Source organism: Siniperca chuatsi, linkage group LG1 (assembly GCF_020085105.1).
Source record: "Siniperca chuatsi isolate FFG_IHB_CAS linkage group LG1, ASM2008510v1, whole genome shotgun sequence".
NCBI classification, from domain to species: Eukaryota; Metazoa; Chordata; class Actinopteri; order Centrarchiformes; family Sinipercidae; genus Siniperca; species Siniperca chuatsi.
Genome location: NC_058042.1, coordinates 26,880,049 through 26,904,166, shown reverse-complemented (window position 1 = coordinate 26,904,166; position 24,118 = coordinate 26,880,049). Strand labels below are relative to the sequence as shown.

General features: G+C 38.4%; 1 protein-coding gene across 1 annotated transcript in view; it reads right to left on the bottom strand.

Annotated features, from left to right (window-relative positions):
* tox3 (TOX high mobility group box family member 3) overlaps window positions 1–15,571 on the bottom strand; it is a 41,739-nt gene extending 26,168 nt beyond the window's left edge. Inside the window, exon 1 of the mRNA XM_044199288.1 lies at window positions 14,758–15,571. Within this exon, the coding sequence (XP_044055223.1) occupies window positions 14,758–14,859 (102 nt within the window). The 5' untranslated portion in view covers window positions 14,860–15,571. The remainder of the gene's footprint in view (window positions 1–14,757) is intronic.
* Between the last annotated feature and the right edge of the window lie 8,547 nt (window positions 15,572–24,118).

Genomic DNA, 24,118 nt, shown 5'->3' with positions numbered 1-24,118 from the left:
AATACTCTCGGGCTCCTCTCCAGAAATGTGTCTCCAAACTGACAATCAACAAGTTGGCAGAGATTAACGGAATGACTGGGGCATATTAGGTGAAATAATGAAAATGCAAACATATAGATGTTGTGCTATGTGCTGTTCCTGCACGTGCCCCGCGGTTGCAATAATGTATCTATAATCATTATGACTTGATGTGCAACAACAAAGGCTCATAAAGAAAGCCAGTGCATTGCGTCTGTAATGTCTTTGAGCTCCATAATGAAATAACAGCTGGAATAGGCATCTGTGAACACATAGTAGTTACAGAATGGTTGAGCGGGCTCTTAGAAGCAATTAGCAATTTCAAGCATTTTCTCCTTGGCATACTATTGTCCGTTCATCTGGTAGACTGACAGCACACCAGGACATCATTAGCAAACCTGAAGGCTGTTGAGTCGCACACATTGTTTTTCTTGTGACAGCAACCATCAGGCTAAGTGCCTCACTAATGTTTTTAACAGTATTTAAACTCAAAATGTCACTTTAACATTTCCTACTTCAAAAGCATTGCGAGATTAAGATACCAGTTTTGAATAATTACAAACACTAAGCTTCAACTTTGATTCCATATCATTGCACTGACATTTCGAGAGATTTGGAACAAAGACACAGCACACATCTTTTAGTCATAATGCAAAAATGATTCCTTTCCTCTGTGTAAAATGACAGGTTGGAGATCAAAGGCCCGCGGAAACCTGGAGGTCTGCTGTCTATTGAAGCAGTGCTTTTTTAAGAGAACAAGGTAAGTCAGCAAAGTGTTTACACGTGGAAAAAAAAGAATATAAAAAATATTTTCAGTTGATGACTTTTGTCACTGTGTGGCCAATCAAATGCAACCATTTTCTCTTGACGGAATTTCCGTATTGATACTATCAGGCAATCTAGTGAAAGTCACACTTGCATGTACACTATATACACACTGCAGTTAAAACACGGATGACTGTAAATCTAAATAATTAGGGATGCACCGACAGTGAGATTCTGGGCCGATACCGATGTTTAAAATAACAATTTGGCCGATATTTTGTTTTGTTATTTATTCCCCCTTGTGTGCCAGGGAAACAAAGAAATCTTCATTATAAAAAATAACTGCCCTTCATTACACTAACTTTGAATGAGCATAAATTCAAACATACAAATGTATGAAACACCCTTTAATATAACCTTCTTTCACATGAAAAAGATTATTGTTTTGAAAAATAAGTGCTTCAAAGGCCTTTTTAGCCTGCTATACAACAGATACAAATAACCAATACAAAATTGATGCGACACAACAGATCAACATCGGCCATTGCCATTGGTGAATGTCATCCTATTTGCTGATAGGACGATAGCAGTCAATAAGGCGAATATCGGCCGATACAAACATAAGAGTGTGTCTTGTTGTCATTTGTTGACATGTTCCTCCAACAGTACTGCACTTTTTCCAGTAATATAATAGAATACGTTGTATTTGTACAACCCCTCTTTACAGCTGTATTGATTTCCTCCTTTGACCACAGCCTCCTACGAGCACATTTATCTCATTTCTCCAGTGCAGACGGCTAAAAAAGGGGTCACTGAAATTTTCTGTATTTGACCTCTATTTTAGGACCATGCTGTGAGTTTCTCCACTAAAATAAATGAGAGCAGGGCACAGTCTGCTCTGCACTCACACCTTCCCCTGCACATGTTCTCGCATCACTCTTCATTTGTCTTCATTAGGCTCATGTTTGACCCGCTTCTACAATTCTCTGCCAGTACATATAGTCTGCAGAGAGCATCAGAACGTGTGCTATTGCAGCCCAAATCTCCTGGCATCCTGTTGTTTCTATGCAGAGGTGAGGAACGACTGAATGTAAGTAACTTGTAACTAACACAACCAAACCTTTTATAGCCTAAAATACATGTAAAAGGGTTTTCCATGTCAGTCAGGTGCATTCAGCTAATAAACCCTGAAATACAAATTTCAATAATCCAATTAATCAATATATAAACAAAGCCTATAATGACAAAAATCAGTGATTTCAACAGGGGGCACCGTGATGGAAATACTGACTCCAGCTTCAAGTCAGAGTGAGAAACAGAATTCCCACTGTCAACTTGTCATCAGCTAATTTACCTGGAGCCAGAGGGGGAGATTCACTGGACACATAGGGAGAGTTAATCTCTTCATTCATCTTCGCTAAAGAGATCGACCCAATTAGCTTACCACATTGACTGACAGCCCTTGTGTTTGCTTTTCTCCTTCAACTTTTTTCCCACTTTTTAAATCAGGTGTTATGCAGTTTATGCTGGCTCCAGCTGAAGGCTTTTAAAATTATTTGAGGGTACCGTACAACAGTGAAATAATCATGATGTCTTTATTCAAATCTGTCGAGTCTGAAATATTCACCACTGCAATTTGCTGTGACTGATTAGCCAATGGAAAGGTTGCTTGGGGATAGCTCTCCAGAGCTCTGTAATTGAGCGGATTTGACTTGGGAGAGGTTTTTCCTGCTGATAACTACACACATTCCCCTTTTTTAATGTACTTTTCTTTTTTTAGCGCCAGTGCACATCAGAATTATGACGCTTGCAGACACAGCAGTATGTAGAACAGTTCATATTCTGATTGCTGTCGCTAGAAAATATGATGAATGAAATGTGAAAATTATTTACCAAAGTATCTCTGGCTGTAGCCCAGAGACCAGTCAGTGTTAGTTGGCCTGGTCACTGCAGAACTGTCAGATCTAGAAACTCAAAGATCAGAGACAACAATGACCCTGAGGACTGCCACCGTGGACTCTGACATCCCACGATACACACAATATAGAGAATGTTGATGCAAATGTCTGTGCGCTACTACTAACTTTGCTATAAAATGCTATATAGGTATTTTGCAAAATATTACATGAATCTCTTTTTTTGGGGGGGGATTCTGTTTGTAAAAGGGTGATTTTGCCAACCAAAGCAGCCCATTATCCTAAAGCTAATTTATTTTGTGTAAGAAATAACACATTCACCCTCTTACAAATCAAAAGTTAAACAATAAGTAATTAAATGCATCACTGCACAATTTAAAACACTCAGGGGGTTTTCTGAAACAGCCTGGTCTGGTATGACCACTAGTGTGTGGTGGCAAATGTTAGCAAGATTTAGATATATATATTGTTGTTTAACTGACATTACAAAGACAGTTTGCTGCATTTATGACTCTTTCCTTCTGCTAATTTTATACTACATTTTAACATTTACTAATATTTTGTCATTTTAGTAGTTGCCACAGTTACATATGATTGCTTTAAACAGCCTAGGTAACATTTCAATGAAAATCTCACTTGAATTATAACAATTACTGCCTTCCTTTCACAAGTCACATCCTGTTGGACCTGTGAGACTTCTCAAATACAGTATATATTGATAAGTGATGACCTGTGATGTTTCAACAAAAGTGTGGTTATATTCTGTAGCTGGCACATACATGTGAGGGATTGCAAGGCTTAAAAGGGATGATAAACAGTGTACTGAAATGGGTAAGCCATCAAATAATGTCTAATAATGAGCTGTTTCATTATAATCCTGTATGGGTAATTATGAGATTAATATGTCAATGCTGGTTTTGGCAGGTTCTGCAGCCAGGAAGGGCTGTGGGCCTATTTACTACAGTCATTGTGCCACAATGGACTGAAAACAGCTTTCTTTCACATTAAATCTCATTTATATTGTACAGAAAAAAAGAGAGATGCTGTTATTCTTTTCCAAAACACACCACTAATTTTAACTTTGTCATTGTTATTCAGTGCTCGCTCACCTACACTTAAAACATGATCCTTCTGGATTTTAATTAAGCACCAAGGTACCTCCCAAGGGGTTCTGGCTTGGCAAAGGAAACTACTTTGATTTATGCACTACTTTGTTGTTCCTGCTTGAAGCTTGCCTGTTATGAGAGACTGTGGTGATGAATGAAAGAACAGGGCAATTATTCTTATTTGTTCATTAGTTCCTGTTAGGAATGTATTCCTCTGAAAATATCAACACCCACCAATAGTGAAGCTGAACATACATGTGTCTCTTAACATGTCATATCCTCACAGCAATCAAACATAAACCAGTGAATGTTAGGACTGGGTAAATTGGGAATCTTACTGTAAACTGTGTATATGCTGATACATGTTCAGCTAAATTTGGTAGCAATTCACTGCTAAATCAACAAAAGCTGACAGGACTTTGCCTCAGTGTTCAGCATGTTCAACAGGAGCCCCCCACAGCAAATAGCACAAATCAGCAAATTACTTAAAATATAGTATTTATTTGTAGAACACCATGGAATGCCATTTCAATAGCAATTATATTCAAACACAATTTACTGGCTGTTAAATCAGTAATTATCAGCAAACATTGTGGCAGAAGCAGAAGTGTACATATTTGTCAATTATTAATATGCCTCTCAGTCTTTTGGATATGATATTAACACAGCCTTTTAGTATTCTATTTATAATGCACAAGGCCAAACAATAAACCACATCAAAAACATAAAAGTACAGGTGCTGTACAGTGTTTCGTACGACTGAAAATTACAGCCCCAGTGACTCAAAACATCCCTTTTTTATCCTGTAGAGGCCAAACACATTACAGGTAGACGAACATACAGTATATTCCAGGCAGTGTTCACGCGTCTTATTGGTTTCATTTGTCTTTTAATGTTGTTTTGTTTGTTATATTGCTTTTATCGTTGAGTATCTGTTTCCGTTTTATAAATTGTATTTTACTTGCTGTTTTCATCCTGTGTACTATCAGCTTCAACTGTGAAGCACTTTGAAAACTGCTGTTTTGAAAAGTGCTATATAAATAAAGCTTACTTACTTACTTACTTACATGTAATATAACATCCCAAAAGTTATATATAAAAATATTGTTGTTTCTCTTTTTATATAGGTATTACTTATTCAGTAATTGTATAGCGTGGACAGAAGCCAGTTTTCAAAATGAAATTTAAAGTATTGTCAAGAGTATAATCCAGACTACCCAGGTGTACAATATGCAGCTGTTTTTAATAACAGGCCACATGGCCTGCAGTAACAGATGACAAATACTCACAGGTGATGAAATATTGTTCAGACTATAACCTTTTTTATGCAATCTGGTTACAAAAGCACTATAGCTATTGATTGTGTTATGGTGTCGATCCGAGAACTGAAGTTTCTTTCACTTTTTATTCAGGTAAGTCTGAGCTGATTGGCTACAATGTAAAATGTGATGTAGAATCTCTGACAACTGTTTTCTGACAACTTCATCTTGGCCTGCTGTGACACACATCCACATTGACAAGTCAAAGCAGTAGTTAAAGACATAGGCTATCTCATGGTGAGAGTTGAAAGTGAAGATGGGCAGCCTCCTCAGTGACACAAGAACGGTTACAGAGACAGACCTTGTACAAGGTCTGCTCTCCTAGATGCATATCAGAAGCTGATGGAGTCTCGAAACCACAGGGGTGCTGCGGGATCGCTACGGTTAGCTCGTAGAACTCGTGAAGGTCACCACTGCTGAGCTGAGCAGCCACAAGCCCTCATAAAACCATGCAGCGTATCATTATTTTCAAAGTGTTTCATTATGGACGGTTAACCTTGGCTAACTCCGACCTAACACTTTAATCAGCTGCCTGTAATGCCTTTGAAACAGTGGAATCATTCAGCTTCTTTTCTTGTTTATCAGCAGGAGAGACACACATGTACTGGATACAACTCTCTATTTTAAAAATAGAGAGAGAGATCCTTTCCCTTATGCTGTGCAGGTATTTGAAAAGTTACACTGTGAGTCAGAACCTCCAAAGATGAGGAACTAGATCAGTTTCCTTGGAAGGAATGTGATTTGAAAGAATCGTCAGTGGCAGACCAGGGAGGGAAACCCTGCCAATGCTGAGGCCTCAGACCTTGATCTTGTTTCTACTTCTGCCATACCACACTATGACCACATGTGAGAGTCTATGAGCCAGCAGAAACACACACATCACAATAAACAAGGACATGCTGTGAATGAGCCTCTACTTCAACTCCTGAAGATATTAGAAGTCGGCTCAAGAATTTCATGGACCCCATTCATGGTCCCCGTCGAGGTTTCAGGGACTGGACCTTTATTATGTGGCTGGAATATTTACTGAGTCCATGTCCATTGTTCCTTTTAATCATGTAACTGAATAAAAACTAGACAGATTCACGAATACTGCATGATTTTCATCTGAGTGGAAATCTGCCATAAAGAATCTTCAAAGCAGTGATATTTCAGTAACATGTTGAGAGCTTTGCTCATTCAAATGAAGACAATTGTTGGGCAATTATAGCCAAATGAATGATGTAAGAGTGATGTCATGAGTCAACAGTGTATTCTAAAAACTATACTCTTTGCAGAACATCTTTGATTTGTCTTCCCTACAGTATCCAGTCCTGGCAACTAAAGCATGACTAACATTTTTATGGTTATGTTGAGGCAACCCAAAGCTCTTTGTTGAGGGTTAGGGGAAGATTATGATCTTAGATCAATACTGAAGAAGGTCAGTGCGTCCTGTCTCATGCTTCAAGTCAGGTTTGCACAGTCTGTACAAATACAAAAGTTACTTATGGCGAGAAACTGTAAAACTGGTTGTAAAAATTGTAAATATTAGTGATAAATAAAGAAATATAAAGAAAAACAAATTAGTAATGAGTAATTGTTGTTTAATTGCTGTGCAGAAGGGCCTTTTCACATGAACTTGTTCTCTAAGATGGATACAAAGACATTTCTGACAAACCAAGTGTAGGGACGACATAAAGGACAGACATATTCTTCTAGGAACAGCTGTTTCATTCATTACGGTACAGCGAGACAATCCTCCATCAGTGCACTGTATTGAGATCTTGATATCATTCAAACTGAACATTAATTGGGGCAAAAGAAAAAGCATTCATGCCAGAGAATATTCTTATCAGTCTAATGCATGTATATAAAAGATCCAATCAAACTGTGGCAGGGTGAGATGGCAGTTATCCAATTCTAGGAGACTATTAAAGCTAATTTAGGATATGAAGTAGGTTTATAGGCTGCTGTATTATTGCTATGGCAGTAACTGCTCATATAGACATTAACATTATCCAACTGCCACAAACAGGCTTTATGTTTGCGAAGGGAGTGTTTGCCAATCACAACTATCTAGAAGATACTCACCAAGTATGTACCAGCATGAACGGAATCATGCAAAGTGATGCTTACATGTTTTCTTGTGTGATAAACAAGTTATATTATAAGTTAGGCCTAGTCTTTCTTGAACTCTGCATCAGTTCGCTCCAACATGCCATCTATTTGGCCATTCAAATAAAACTTTCATTTACCTCCACTGTTTAAGCTCTTTGTCCAACGGGTCTGAGGGATATTTGCACACCTGCTACTGTTGTCAGTCTTTCTAGTGCAACCTGGTAACACGCTGCATTATGGGAATGTGTGATGTAGGAGGGGGCAGGTGAAAAAGGGTGCATTAATCACACTGCAGAACATGTAATACTATACACACCTGCAGCCCATACACCTCTAATGAGAAAGAAATTCACATTCAATCTGATACATGAAATTGTTGGAACAGTGACTAATATTTCTACGAGTAGGCTGCTTTAGTTAGAATGGTCACAGCTAAATTGAAGTATAAAAAAATAAATCCTACACCCAGCCAATAATTGTTTGGCCGACAGGACACTGTCAGTAATTCACGTGTTACAGGAATAATATCTAAATTTTGAAAATGTGACATTCTGCATTTACCCGATTGGAAGCTGACTTACAACTAATACACCTAAATAAGGAACAGCTTGAGGAAAGAAGTCTAATAAAGAGAGAGCGGCAATGACTTCAACTAGTTCAGCCTAGAAAATAATACCAATAACTGTGTGAGACGGAGAACATTTGTCAGTGGCCTATGCTCCTTGAAAAGAGCTTAGGAGAAGGGCTTAAGTCAAGCAAGTCAAGTTAAAAGGAAAACAGCTGAATGTTTTGATACAGTCTGTGAGCCCATTAAAAGAATTGGACATTAGATCTATGAAACATGGAATGGCTGCCTCTCTGGAAAGCTTTAAAAATGAATGTGTCTTAACAGCGAGGCTAACCACTAAAGGGACACAACACTTATTGAATCAGCCAACCAGAAGTGATTGACTGGTCCTTTTGAAAAGTGCTTAATTCACGGTGAAAGCAGTTTTCTGGGGCACGCAGAGTTTTTCCCTTCCTTTTAATAAGTCAGCAAGGTTGAAGCTGTCAAAGATGTAGTGAGCCAAAACCAGATTAAAACAGTTTATCATGGTGGAAAAGATCTCTTGTGGGGGCCCTGCTTTGATTCAAAGGGGCACAGCATTCACACAAATATGAGAAGACTCCTTCAAATGCCTACAGGAGGTTAATTTTATCTTTAACCTTAAAAGATAAACTAACCCAAATAGTAGATTTACTATTTTTCATGTCAGGGACATATATACAATTTAGCAAACTTAGCAAAAGTAACTGAAGTGTTTTTGGTACTCAAGTCAAGTTGTCTCTCAGTCTGATCTTAAGATCATCACATCCTAAAACTAAAACTCAACCCCCTCACTGACCTTTGACTGTGTCATCTACTCTTCTTTCATAGGGAGCTGCAGATGAGGTTAACAACCTTCTCATAGATGAGTTCGGTCTCTGTGTGGAACTATGACTTCTGGATGTTTTTTGGAGTGGGCTTTGTGTATCTCCACACAAAAAAACACTTCAGATTAAATAGGTTCGTGTAAAGAAGTGAGTGTGGATTTATCTTTTATGCTACATATGGTTCAATCATCATCAAAATAAATGAAATTTTTTTTTTCATGTTTCATTTGCACTGTAATGATGCATCAAATAATTACATATTTTGGAACAAGGTAAAATAGTTATTAAAGCAATCAGTAAGCGAACTCGTGTTCATTTACAGGATATTTAAATAACCAGACAACACATTAAGCACTACAACTGAAAAACCAATTCCTCTTTCTTGACTTTGGATGTCAAAATAAACAATTCTTCCTCAGGCACTTACATGTTTTGATGGCGTAGTGATGTTGTGTACATGATCAAAATCAAATATGTGACTCTCCTGTGGATTCATCCTCTTTGTATCACTGAAAGAGATGTTTTTGAAACAGCCATGTAGCTAGAAATAGTCCAGAAAGAGAAGGTTGTTTTAGTTCAATGGGGACTAACACAGCGAGGGTTAATCCTCAAGGAAGAACATAAAATGATACACACATTGTAGGCCTACAGTACACTAATACAGCTCCTTAACTTTTTAACTTAGAACTTATATTTACATTCATTTTCCACACCTTACTGCAATTTACACACTTTTATGCATGCACATGCGTAAAAGAACATACGTTTTATATTTATGTTAGTACTTGTGTTTGACATTCGTTTTCGCACTATTCTTTGTACCTTGTGGTTCATTCGTTTACTGTAAAAAATAAATAAATAAATAAAAGTATCTATATATCTCTATCTAAAGACATTCAATCAGTAAGCATGGATTTTTGACTAGTTTTACATTGGAGCTCCAATTTGTCTCTGGTGATGAGATCACAACCTAGAGGCCAACTCAGTGCAGCGAGATGACTACAGCCATGTCAGAGGGACATGTGATGCCCAGTGGATCCACAACCCACCAGCTGAGACACAACTTTAGAGTGTGAGGTCTGCCTAAATGAACCACGCTGAGTGATGTACGCGGAGATGTAATGAAGTGGATTTATGAGCAGTGATGGCAACATTACAGAAGGTCGTTATGTGTGCTGATCTGGGTAATGGTCTATGTCTGTCTAAGATTTCGAAGCCTTTGTCCCTTGCACCTCATAAACAAAGCAGACAACCTGGTCTTATGTTCCCCACAGGTTCAGACCGTTGGTTCAGATCATCAGATTGTAATGGTAAAATAAGTTGAAATTGAACAGAAAATTCAAAAGGGACTTAGTTGGTGTGTGTGTGTGTGTGTGTGCGCACGCGTGCATATGTGCAATATGTCACATCTCAACATGATCGACACAAAGAGAGTGACAGCTGTGATAATGTGGTGCCACAGTAATCAGAAACCATCAGACTCATAGTTTAATACAAGGCTGTTGCAGCTCTAGTTTGGGTCCCTTCTTCAGAGGCAATCATCATGAAACCCTTAAAAGTCAACAACATTTATAGAGTTTCCACCAATATGTCTCTATTACCAACTACCATCGGCTTTGTTAATGAAAGTGTTAAGACACCATGCAGGAAGTGGGGAGCTGTGCATTAATAAAATGTTAACGTCTGCTCTGTGTAGACATGTGTGTAGCGCGGGCTGTCAGACAGAGCAGTCATTCTTAGAGACAGGAACTCCAAGTACAGTGTGTCTTCGAGCAGGCGGACTAAAAATAACACTCTCTAATCTCAGTGGGAAAATTAGGTGTTTAATAAATCTGTTGAACTTCATCTCCTGACAAGCTACAATTAAAAGACTCAGCAAAACGCATCAGCTATTCACTTCTTGGACATTTAAACATTTAACATGCACCTTGAAGTCATATCCATCAACTGCTGAGTTTGACAAAGCAGACAGCCACTGAGGTTACACCCCACCCCCTAACACACACACACACACACACCCACACACACCCCATCAGCGTACACACACATTTAAAGCTGTGTTTGGATATGTTTAGAATGTGTGTGATGAAATGGCACCAGCTGTGTACACTGGAGAGATGCACAAGGCCCCCTGGTTGAGCAGAATGTTAACCCCTTCCCTCCCAATGAAGCAGAAAGGACAAAAAAAGACAAAGGAGGTCTGGCCCACTATGGTTTGGACACAATAAGAGGTTATTGCCCAGGGGTTTGTTGCTGTAGAAGTACAGTAATTCACTAAAGGTCCATCCCTCAGTTCTTTAAAACTTTGTTGTTTTTAGTTTCCTTGCATATGCATGGGTCGGTAGGGACCACATGAACCATGAGCAGGCTTCTGTTTCACCTACACCACATTTTACAGGCTCAATAAAATCCACTGATAATTGCAGCTGCAGCCCTGCATGATCATGTCAAGTCTTACAGTCTGAACAACTTCCTAATCATTGTTTTTACTTTCATATCATAGCATGGCACAGCAAAGTCGGTTACCTTCCTGAGGAGTTGGTGGTATGCAGCCTGTCGCCTGCAGCTCACTGACAGAAAAAGAAATGCGCAAAATGACCGTTCTTTTTTTTTTTTGTAGACACATTTTTGATTAATTTTGAATCCAGCGCGCAAATGGCAAATACCGCCACTACCGATAAAAACTAGAGAGGTAATTACTGAATGTAAATACACTGTATGGCTATTGCACAAAAAATGGCAACCACAAATAGTGACAACATGGGTTTTGATTTCATGAACACCAGAAGGATTATAACTTTAAGTCACCAGAAGCTGTCATTGATTAGAAATTTGATGATAACCCGTCCTTGCCGGTTGAAATGCTTTACTAAACACAAACGTAGTATGTCCCCTTACAGCGCTGAACATCAACAATAATACAGTGGGTCACTTTTCCATCTCCAATGTGCTATGAAGCTATGTGTCTATATGTTTGTCTATATGCTTCTGCAATAGCGCCAGTAAAACACTCTGACGTATGGTCAATTCCCAACTACAAAGAATAATGATGTCTCAGTGGTGCTGGTGTTAGTTTTGCAAAACCTCAAGTGTTAGCACCAGTACAGGTGAAGAGTTTGTATTAACATCTGTTGGTAATTTCAGTCTCTCTGCGCCTGGAGGTAATGAAAGCCCACACTAAATGGATACTGTATCTGAAACATTATTAAGCCTTAAGAAAAAAATAGGCCAGATGGCCATAAATGTGGGAATAACACTGGGTCCCTTTCATGAAACCATGAAAGTCAATCACATTTGACTTTTACAAATACCAAAACCAGTCAAATCCAAACAGCTTCTTGTCTTTGGTTAATGCTGTGCATGGCTGAAGAGCTTGCCCAGAAAAACCACATAACTTTAACTGTCTCGCATCACTGGCTTCACCAAAATAAGAAATTGGACAAATGAGAACTAGATGCATAAATATATATTAGCCCATATATTCATTAAAAGTTTTCTAAACTTTAAAAACGCAGCTCTTATACATTTTACTGACTACAACCAGGTGTTCTTAACACAAGCCGAAGAGCCAGTAAAGCTAAGTCATTATCACAGATAAATTGAAAACAACGCAACTTGAAGTAACAACCAATCAGTAAAAGTAGGAGCCTTGGCGGATATGCCCTCGAGCATAGCTGATCCGTGTTCAACCTTAAGTCAAGGTAGTTTAAGAGAAACAGACCCTGCTGTGACAGCCCTATCACCCACCTGAACACTCCACATTTAATGTTTAAAAATCACAGAAATAAACCTATACAATTTGCTTTAAGGAGAGTTTTGATAGAGGAAGTGTGTTTAATTCTACCAGATTAGCGCATGTGATTTTTCTTGCTAAATTTATTTTATAAGCATTATTCAGCTGTATAAAGTTGTGGCATGTTTCTCTTCAGCACTGCTGTTTCTCCTTCATCTCAGTGCCAAAAAACAGTCAGCTTCATTAGTCATGACTGCAGCACCTAATTAAGTTTGTGCCACTCGTTTGGATTTTTCTGTAAATTTAAAAGAATCTCTGATGTGTCAAAGTGCCTCTGGGCCATTCTGTCTCTGTTGTCATTAAAATTGAACATTTCCTGTGCCAGCGTTTTGAGAGGGTATTGCCTGTTTTCAAATCAAAACTGTGAATCGAGAGAAAGTTTTGCTGTTTGCAAAAAGGTGCTGTGACAGCTTATAAATAGATTAAAGAGGTAATGCTTCAGTTCTGTGTGACTTATAAACATGCCACATCTTTGGGATGACAAAGCGCTCTGCATTGTGCTACCTTTCAGCGAGTTGATTCAAATAAATTGGAGGCTTACTTGAAAGATGCATGCAAAAGAGCCTATTTGTTCACCATGGAAAGACATTGTAATTAGCATGAAATGCATGCTTTGTACCTCTCTCTCTCTCTCTCTCTCTCTCTCTCCAACATAACCGGTGGAGATACTGGATAAGCACCTTCTCACCACCCTCCCTCTCACTCTCTGCCTCTTTTTGCATTGTGGCCAATTACTGTTACAGATGGAAAATTTCACTTGACCTGGGGAATTTATGAGCAGGAATAAAATCGCACTTCAACTCTTACACCAATTCAAAGCAATGTAGTTAAAATTTCTCAAGGCTGATGAAGACATGATGAAATTGGGCACATATGACAACTTGGCCACATGACAAAGAGCTGATGAAACAGTGAGACAAACCTGGTAACTGTTTTGAGCAGCATCAGATTGCAAGGGCAAACAGAGCTGCACTATAGGGCTGAATAATTTGGGAGAGGGTGGTGTGTGTGTGTGTGTGTGTGTGTGTGTGTGTGTGTGTGTGTGTGAGGAGGGGTGGGGGATGTAGAGGGCACCATTGTTAAAACTTTATAAAAGCAGCATGCTGCAGTTGTGTCATTAGTCTGTCATAGTGATGTTCCCATTTGCTGGGGTACAAGGGAGTCATGCTCTTGATGGATAACAAGCTGAATAGTTCAAGTGTTACATCACTGACAAAATATCACAAACTATCATCTGTGTTTTACATAACCTCTGCCTCTCGTTTGAGAGTTAATACATTTGTCATACCACAGCAATGTTCTCACTCACAACTTAGAAACAGGGCTGCTTGTATACAGATGTAGGGAATTGAATAAACAATGCGAAAAATAGGCTCTTTAACCTGGGAGTGAGTAGATAAAACTGTGTTGTACATCATGTGGCTGCCTCTATTAGTATGACAGTCCGAGGGTTTACTGATGTCATGTTTAAGATAAGGGCACACAACACAGCGCAATGCTGTCAATGAATGCATTCATACTGAACAGATAAAAAGTGTGCTGTCTATTTCCCTTTCTGTGTGTTTCTATGTAGAGCTGTGAAGTTGAAAAGGGTATAACCAGAGAGTTCATTTTCAGCTCCATCTCCAAAAGCTATCAGCAGCCACCCTGATGTGCTGAAGCTAGTTAAATACTATAAATAAAAGTTGTAATGTGTGAGAACTGTTCTGACGTGGCTGTGCATTTAGATCTACACCCAAAGTGTTTCTACAACATGGTCTCTAACTGCATCATGTGGAGGGTCATGAAACAGGATCACACTCCAGCAGAGCAGTTTATTTGACACTTGAGTCACTGTATCTTACTATCATCACATTCTAATTCTTATACTGTAATGTAAGGTGTTGATGCAGTGATCCATCACTGATGTTTAGGAACATGTAAATGTATAGCCAACAGCGCACATGACTGTGGGATCACACTCTGGTGAGAGTTTGGCAGTGCAGTGTGGCTGGTCTGAGCTGGACACAGTAACACTGTACCAATACACTTGCCTGGTGCTCTCATTTCCATTACTAATACACACCAACAAAGTTTCTGGCAGGAGAGGGAAGTATTAATTAAGCAACTCCAGAAAGGCAGTAATGATGAGTGGCTTAAGTCAGGGAGAAACAAGTGGAGGCAACTAAGAAAATGAGCATATCATTCGTTTTAATCCAACTTCATTTAGGACAGTTTTTCACTCATTAAAGCTGGATCAGCCCGGAGTAGCGGCGCACTCATGGTTTCCGCACCAGCGTGGTCACACAAGACAAAACTAGACTACAGCACAAAACAGAAGGGTTTCTCACCTTATTGAAGTTGTAGTAGCCCAAACAGTGGGCAAAATCCAGGTTCGGTGGATCTCCTGGAATAGAATTTCCACCAGCAGACGGATAAAATCTTACATCCATGGTGAGGGAGCTGCGCAGCTGTAGCTGTAGCCGACTCTGCACGGAGATCAATTTGTTTCTGCCGTTTACAATCCAAGCGCACAGAGAGAGACGGAGAAAGAGAGGCGGTGAAACTGACCCGAGCTTTGTTGAGGTGAATGAGACAGGGGAGGGGGGAGGAGGTTCGGGTAAAGTTTTGATATTCCTCCCCTAACGTTACACCTGGTTCAGCCGCTTCATTTCTGAGTTAGCCCACAGGAAGGTTGGACTGAGCCGAATAACCTGTCCCTCAAGGAGCAGTAGACGCTGTGTGCCCATGCATTTACACACAGCTGCTGCTGTATACAAAGAAGCCACGAGACCGGCGACTGAGCGTGGGTCCACCCCCTTTTTCCTCCCTCTTCAGATGCAGGAAAAAGACAAATGAAAACTGTAATAAAGTGCTAACGATAACCGCGAAGTAAGTCCGCACGTCAAAACAGTACGCGTGCTCTGAAATGTGTCCGTATCCTCCGCTGTGTCTCTCTCAGAAGTTTATTTCTCCAACTTAGAAAACTAGTTGGTGAAGCAGTTTGAGTAGGCTAAGAAGTAGCTAGCTTGCCGCACGCGCCCATCTGCTAAATGCAGCGATTGGAGGGTTTGTAAAACAAGCAAAACAACAGTCCACAGACGGTGCAGTCGGCTCTGCCTGTCCTAGTGATGAACAAGGCAAAATGTGTGAACAAGCCAGCCACTCCCCAAACACACTAAGCCACTCCCATGAAAACACTGCATTTAAGTCCATGTGACATGTTGGCATATGAGAATTAATTACAATTACAGGAGCCTTTTTTGTTGTTGTTTTTCTTTACATATCTATGTTCATTTTATTATTTCAACCTACATTACCACATCATTCTTTTCTGTGGTTTGTCTGACCAACTTAAAAGTAATGTTAATCTATGTCAATTTAAAAAAAAATAATTTAAAAAAGCTCTTACAGTGGATACTCATGTTTTATTATATGTTTTAAGTGACATGGCCAGGCATAACTTTACATTTCATTCCATTTTCACTTGCATCATCACATGCTAATGCTAACAGGGAGCTGGTGCCATTTTTTCTTTTGGGAATATACCTGGCAGCTTTTGAATTTCATAGTGTTTGTCTTTTTTCTGCAAATTTGCGTCCTGTTTTATTCTCATTTGACCTCTGGAATGTTTTTTTGCAGTCCGTGTTTATTCACCTCAAGCTACTAATGTACCGGTTAGATGTTAGCTATAACTAGCTAGCAACGTATAGACCAGACTCTGACCCACAACTTACCACAAACTCCAGTTCTTTCTGTTGTTTTCCTCCAGTCTCAACAGTCAAGTTGAAAGTTTTTTTATTTGTTTGATTAGTTTATGGTTTTTGGACAACTTGGAAAACGTGAGTCTCAAGATTAATGTTAAACTTCACCCGGGTCCTGTCTTCCCTTTGACCTCGCCATGTCGCCAGGTTCAGCTACACTTACTCTTTCATTTACAGTATCTTTTACTAGTCCTTATGTAGCCTACATATATTCAGTTGCACTACACATGTATCTATAGTAGGACAATGTAATCTTTCAGATTCACTTTATTCACCTCTTCATTTGAAATAGGCTACAGGTTGCTCACAATTTGAAGTTATGGCTAGCTTGGGCCCTATATTACAGGGACATGTAACAACTTCTGACTGATGTCTCTGCAAACCAGATATCGGTTAGAACTTTGCCCTGGCCACAGCCTTGTTCCAGACCCCATATATACATAATGGTCAGATGCAATAATAATAGTAATAGTCTATTTAGTAATTATGAAAAAATTAGGAAAAAAGAAAGGATTTGAATGTTTGTTTGTTTTTTTTTTACTTTCATGAGATGAATACACATGTGCGTTTTAAACAAGTCCTCATACCGAAATGACAGTTTGTCAGTTTGATAGAACAAAAGTACTTGGTCATATGGGCAACATGTGGTGCCATAATAATGTAATAAAGTGGTCATTATCTACCCTCTTCATTTGCACAGTTTTAAAAGAGACGTGATGTGTTGTGTTGTGTTGGTGCTGGCTTTGACTGGAGCCTTACTTAAAAAATGGACGCATAGCTTAACCTAACTGCCATCTACAGCTACAGGGCCAGTTTCAATTGGATCAAATGGGGGACATCATCCTTCCAAAGTCACCTTCTGACATGAACAAAAATATCATCAGCTGATCACTGACTCCAGCACATATTAGATTACAGAGAAAAAAAGCTATTATTTTTCCAAACATAAATTTACCCTCCTGAATTTGTCTGTACACAGACTTGTACCTTTGACTCTTTATCAACGAAATGGAACTTTATTATTGAGGTGATAATTGTAGTGATGATTCAACCAGGCATGGTTTCATCCCTGCCCCAATATTGCAAATCCTTGAGTACCAAACCACATGATGTTGTCTTTGGAAATATCGAGTAGCACTTATGTATCACTGGCTACCTGTCACAACCATGTGCACTTCACCACTGTTGTTTTAATGTAATTACTTACCATGTGCATGCAGTCTGTGTACAATCCTCCCAACACACTTCTCAGTTTTCTTCTCAGTTTCTGAGTCAGAAACAAGATAACATGGTGCAAGTGTTACTTTTAGGTGGCTTCTGGAAACTGTTATTTCCAGACAACCAGATCAGAGGTATTATTTTTGAGTAGAAGTACTTGACAGCACTGGGGGAGAATAGGTGTACACCAGGGATCCATAGAAGCCCACCTACTGTCTGTCGGACCACCTGACTGTCTGATCAGGTTTATAGGTAGCTGTACTGTATCTGTGGGAAAAAAAACAAGTAAAAATAGTTTATTGCTGAAACAGTTGAAATGTTTGTGTAAAAAGAAAGTCATAAAGAAATAGAAAGCAAAGCCCTATAAGTCAAACTGGGTGCAGTAAAAAATATTGACATGGTGTTGAAATATGGAAATGTGTTACTGGTTACTGAAGAGTTTCCAGAAACAAAACCAAGAAAAATGAAGTGTTTTTTTAAATTGGAAATTATACTAAAATTATTATATTGTATTAAACTGTTTGTATTGTAATGTAACTAAGACATTTGCTATATTGTGTGAATATCAGACAAGATGAATAGGTCATTAGTGGAACATTAAAGTGATAATCCACCCAACATCTATATATAGCATAGCCCTTTTCACTGCAGACATTTTGACTTGGCATACCAGGAAAAGCAGAGGTGTAATTAATAACATTAATGATGGCTGTGTAGGCCCAGTAAACCCCAGTAAGCCATGTCAGTGAGACAGCATGCACAATACCGATACCATGGAACATGCACATCTGAATGGAACACAGCCATAATTAATGCTGTTAATTACACCTGTGCTTTTCCTGCTACGACATGTCAAAATGTCTGTAATGAAAAAGGCCTATTATTATTATTACTATGTACTCTATGAATTTCTAACACCAACTGTCATATCAATTTAAAATTGTAAGAAACCAGAATTTCAAAAACAAAGAGATGAATAAAATGAGAGTTGGTGGATTTAATACTCACTATACTCCTGTCTGTGCAGTAAGAACACAAAAAGAGTCTTTTCATTCACCTGTCACAATCAGCTCTCCAGAGTGGAAAGAAGAGGTCAGAATAAACATGAAAATCAATGCCATCAGCCATGAGAATACATAAGCAAAGCTTTGCTGTTATGTCATATTTGTCTGTAAATGTCAGATTTTCTTTATTTACCATTAAATCTCTGCTTTGAAATATGCCAAAATGTGTTTTTTCTATACATAATGCTCAAGTGAACATCCACTACTATTTAATCATAACCATTCTCCCATCCAATAATCTCTGATGTTACAGCTTCACTGTCACCTCTTATTCATTGTCCCTGGAGAGTACCAGGGTCTATAGTATGAAATAACAAGTTATTTTTAATGGGATACAGTTGGAGGTAATTAGACTGCTTTTGACATTACTTGTTGAATTTTACATCCTGCTCTGTAATAGTATCACACTGTTTTGTGAAAGTTCAAATGTGCAGGAATAGAACATCCTAAAAATGTTCATTGTTGTTAAACCTTGATAAGTATGTTGATATCCACTATGTTTTCTGTGTGTTTTCTTTTTGAATATGTGTACAAAAAATAGCATTGCATTTAAAGTGCGGCAGAATGCGTTTCTAGACACCTTGAGAGAGGGTTTACATGAACAGATATTTCAGTGCATCATGGTGTAAATGCACACTGTGATTTTATGCTTTTGTACTATCCGATTATTATACAATTATCTAGGAGTTGTCATTTTAGGTGAAAGGGTTCAGTGGACCTGTTTGAACCTGCTATCCCCATATGAATTCAAATTCTGTTTGTATCCTGATATGCTGTACCTAAAGTATGTTCAATTGGGAGTACTCTTTCATTAAATACAAATGTATCTCAGACACAGATATTTCTGTTTTGTCCTTTTTCCAGTCTGTGCTTTTAAGGTCGAATTACCCCTGCCCTTTAACTCTGGGAATTATTATAGTCTGCGTATAGGTCACATGTGCCATACTGATGTTTTTAAACCTCTGACTCTTGCTATACCAGATGATTATGAATTATACTTACACTTCACGCTGACAAATTATTTCATGTTTATAACACTATATGTAAGTATATATATATATATATATATATATATATATATATATATATATATATATATATATATATATATATATATATATATATATATATATATATATATATATATAATGGCAATAACATCATGTATATTAATTTTATATGGAATAAATCATACTATATTTCTTTACTTCAGATAGTATACTTGTCTTTCCTAGATGAGGGTGCCTTTAAGCACTTGTTATGAGACAGAAGAAAACACTATGCAAGTGGGATGTGTGTTGGCATGTAATATACGCAAGCTTAATCATTGACATACAGTGCTAAAACTCTGTGCTGTGCTGGAGGAGATAATCCTCATTTGAACGCTCTCCAGTGCTTGCTTAGAGATGGTCAACAATCCATGATAGTCGCCAAGAAATCTACTTTGTAATTATGGACACATTGATGCATATGCAAACCATTTTTCGTCATGTTCCTGTGTGATAGTGGCTCTTGCATGCATAACGAAGCAATGCCTTCAGATACTACACACACTGATACGCCCACCCAATCAAATCTCATTCACTCTTGCACATACAGACACATAAAAACCCCCACGCAGTCTCCCACACACCACATATCAGATAAGCAAGCTCCTCTACATTCCCAATTCACTCTGGTTATTGGATGTTTGGTTTTCAATACGCCACAAGTGTGGTGTGTGTATTTCGGTTGCTGTTGTTATTTATTCCTGTTTTTAATGTTGTTTGGCGGTGTAGCCGGGGAGCGAAATTAATTTCTTTTCTGATGGTTGGGTATCAGTGTCTCAGCCAGATGAATTATGCTTTTCTACCATATGTCATTTCCTCTCAGGCTGGCAACACTGGAACTATTTGGTAACGTGAAAACAAATTATCTGCTGCTGGTTTCTGCTCAGATTCAATAAAAGCAGTCTTGTGCAATTATATGGAGGTACAAAAGACTAATAAATGCAAAATTATTAATTAACCTAATAATCTTTATTTACTGCATGCTCCCCTTCAGAAATATGTGATTCTGTCAATGTGCAACACCTTCACAAATAACTGCAGTCTGATGTTTGTCACTGAAGTTCTACTGAAGACAATTTAGTGTAAGTGCTACAAAAAACTAATTTGCCATCTCACATTAGTCATTTTAAATCATATTTGATTTGATGCTATCACCCATGGAGAAAATATGCATGCTACAGCTAAATGTGGTGTTTAATTTATGGGCAGACACTTTATGAGACAGTGACATGCATACATCAAACATAATTAACTTATCAGTAAGTAGCGCGATGTGAAAAAAACCCAATAATAAACATATAGGAGGAGATTAGTACTTAAACAGTGGGTTATTGTGTAGTATTTTGTCTTACATAGACAATGTAAGTGAGCTTGCTGCTAAAATTTGTTGTTATAACATTTGAAATAGTGGAAATACTGAAAGAAGTTGAACTGGCAGTCGAAATACAGTTAGTGAAATAAGTTGAAATAGCAGTGAAAATGGAAGTGCTGAAAGATGAAGTTTCAGTTTAAGTGTAAGCACTATATAAAGTTGAAGTACAAATTTAAGCGTAAGGGATGAGTGAAGTATCAGTTAAAGTGAAAGTGCTGAAAGGAATTGAAGACAGGTGCATTTCAAGCCCTGAGAGGAGTTGAAATCATGAATGTGTGATAAATTTAGCTGCAAGGTTCAGCTGAAGTGTAATCACTGAAAGCAAACAAATCTCAATAAGAGATCAAAGCAGTGGACGTGTAACCACAGTTGTAATGTCAGCTGAATATCACCGTAACTGGTTGAAGTGTCAGGTGGTTTGTAAGCAGTAACAAAATGGTAGTTAAAGTAGTTGAACTGTTAGTTTAAAAGAAAAAAATGTGTTTGGCAATTGAGGCTGAAGGCAGTTAAAATATCAGTCGGACAGTAAGAGATGGAAGCTGTTTAATTTTCCGTTGAAATGTAGCAATGAAAGCAGTTAAAATGTCTGTTGAAGTGGAAGCAACAGTTAGTTAGAGATACTTGCAATGTTTGCATTGTTGAGGTTACAGTTGGCTATGTAAGCAATGACCGCAGTTGAACCAGCAATGACTTAAATTATTAAAACTGTTAAACAATGAAAGCAAGTTTAAGACTGTGCTTCGCTGAAAGCAAGCACACTAACTAGTCGTACCTGAGTTATTTATTAGTTGGGGAAACTGCTTTTATCTTTCATTTCTGCAAAATTTTCGAACATGGACAACCCCTCATTTGAAAGTAATAATGCATTTCAAAATGCTTTGTATGAATTAATAATGCCGTGACACTGAACTGGCTCCACTTGTCACTTTTACTTGGTGTTTTGGTGTGGACATCAGAAATCTGAACAACCCTGACAACATGAAGAGTTCTAACTTTACCTTGACTTGCAGTGGCCTTGCAAATTCGCTTACTAATGTTACTCAGTCAACGATGGAAAAGTGTTCCTACCTCTACAACCACACATTTTGTTCAATAGAAAAGCATTGCTTTTATCTATTCCTTGAGAAGGGTTTTAATATAGATTTTTTTTTTTAATTAAGCAAGAGATGGATAGCTTTTCCTCCAAGAAGCATGACACAACCAAGGTAGAGAAAAATGTTACTGAATTTAGAGCATGAAGTGTTCTCTTCTCAGACAAACATCATAGCTATATGCCATTAGAAAAAAAATGGGCTTAGTTGCAAGACTGCGCGGCTGTTTCTGTGGAGTGTTAGTGAACAGCTACTCCACTGAGACTTAAAACACATGCGCCCGCACACACACACACACACACACACACACACACACACACACACACACACACACACACACACACACACACACACACACACACACACACACACACACACTCATCACTGACAAATTTAAGTCTGACACCCTCTCAGAGATAGACAGTGGCCTGCAGCTCTACACTGAAAACATAAGGGGATAACACACTCCAAACCTCACACGTCATTACACAACTCGCTTACAACTTCCATCTCTGTTCTGAATATAATACTACGTATATGTCCCATTTAAAATATGATAATAATTATGCTCTTCAGTTACTATCCACATTTTACTAAAAATCTTAAAAGGCTGTAAGGCTGAAAGTGAAAAAAGCAATAAAACCTAATCAATGGCGTTTCAGCAGTGATAATCTGTTTAGTAGCTCAGAGAACATGTCTCTCTGTAGAGAATGTGTTTTAGGCCTTAAGTCATTACACATCATCTTTATCCTTCTGTTGTTCTCTTGGATAGATTCCTTAAGTAATGATAATAGCTACAACATGATCATGAAGAGTGACTCTGCTATTTATAAGGAGAGATTTGCTCCAAGATAAGGACTCAGTCTAATACACCATGTAGCTATGAGAAAGTTTTTTTTTTTATGGCTGAAGACATTCACTTACAAAACCATTTTAGATGGTGGCAAGCTGAATGATATTCTCAATTAGTTCACAGGAATGACACAAAGGCTGATCATTCAAATTGTTCAGGCCAGTTCTGCTGGCCGAATCGGCAAGTATGCATATGTATTATAAACCCGGATGCACTAATAAATGCTTTATATTAATAATGCATAAAATGACTGTGTAAAGTGAAAGATGTCGCTCATAGTGACAAACTCACAGAGATAAATATAACCGACTCTACTGCTCCCCTCAACTCTATAGAGTGTTTTAGCATCTTTCAGCTGATTGTTTTGGTTTTTTACCAGCTGCAACTTTACTGCTTCGGTTGCTTTCATCGCTCTCATCAACACCAAAGGAGGCTGTTTTCAGTTAAAAAGCTCTGATAAACCTACTGTATGCTACCTACCCAGCACCAAATGGCTTACAGACAAAGTTAGCTATTAGCTTGTAAACATAGTGGAGCATAGCAGCTAAGGACCCTACATTTGCCCCCAGGAGTTGGTGGAGAGCAAAACAGCTAAAAGGAGAGTGCACATTGGATCTACATTCATTCGGTGGCCAGAAACACAAATGCAGCCCAGTCGCCAGAATAAAATGTAGCCATTTTACGTTTCTGCAAACCACAGATACATTGAATGTATAATACGTATCATATCAACATTTCTACAATACCTATCATATGGAAAGTGACATAGTTCAGATGACATCCTCTAGGGCAGACTTCGATACATGGAGGTGGAGGGGAGGTCGGTGGCGTGGCCTGTAGTCAGATAGCAGCAGAGACCCATGTTCTAGACCACTGTCAGCTTCCTATTAACCCGACAAAACTGGACATTTGTAGCCGTTTTTGTAACGGCTACAAAACCAGGTATTTTAACCCAAATCATGATCTTTTCCTAAACCTAATCAAGTGTTTTTTGTGCCTAAACATAACCAGATCTTATCCACAGTATTTAAAACATAAAGATTCAACGTTTGAAACAAAGAGATTCAACATATCCATGGTTTGCAGAAACATAAAATGGCTAATGGTGAAAATACATAACTGTCTGCTTATGTCTTCATGTTATCAACTTTTTAAGGTTGTAATATGTCAATGTTGTATTCACAGCTCATCCACCTCCAAGTGGCCAAAAATATATTAGTACTGCTTTAAAAGACAAATATAACAAACAATGTAGACGCCATTATTGTGCAGTCCAGCCACTGACTGCTGTACTGCCGCTG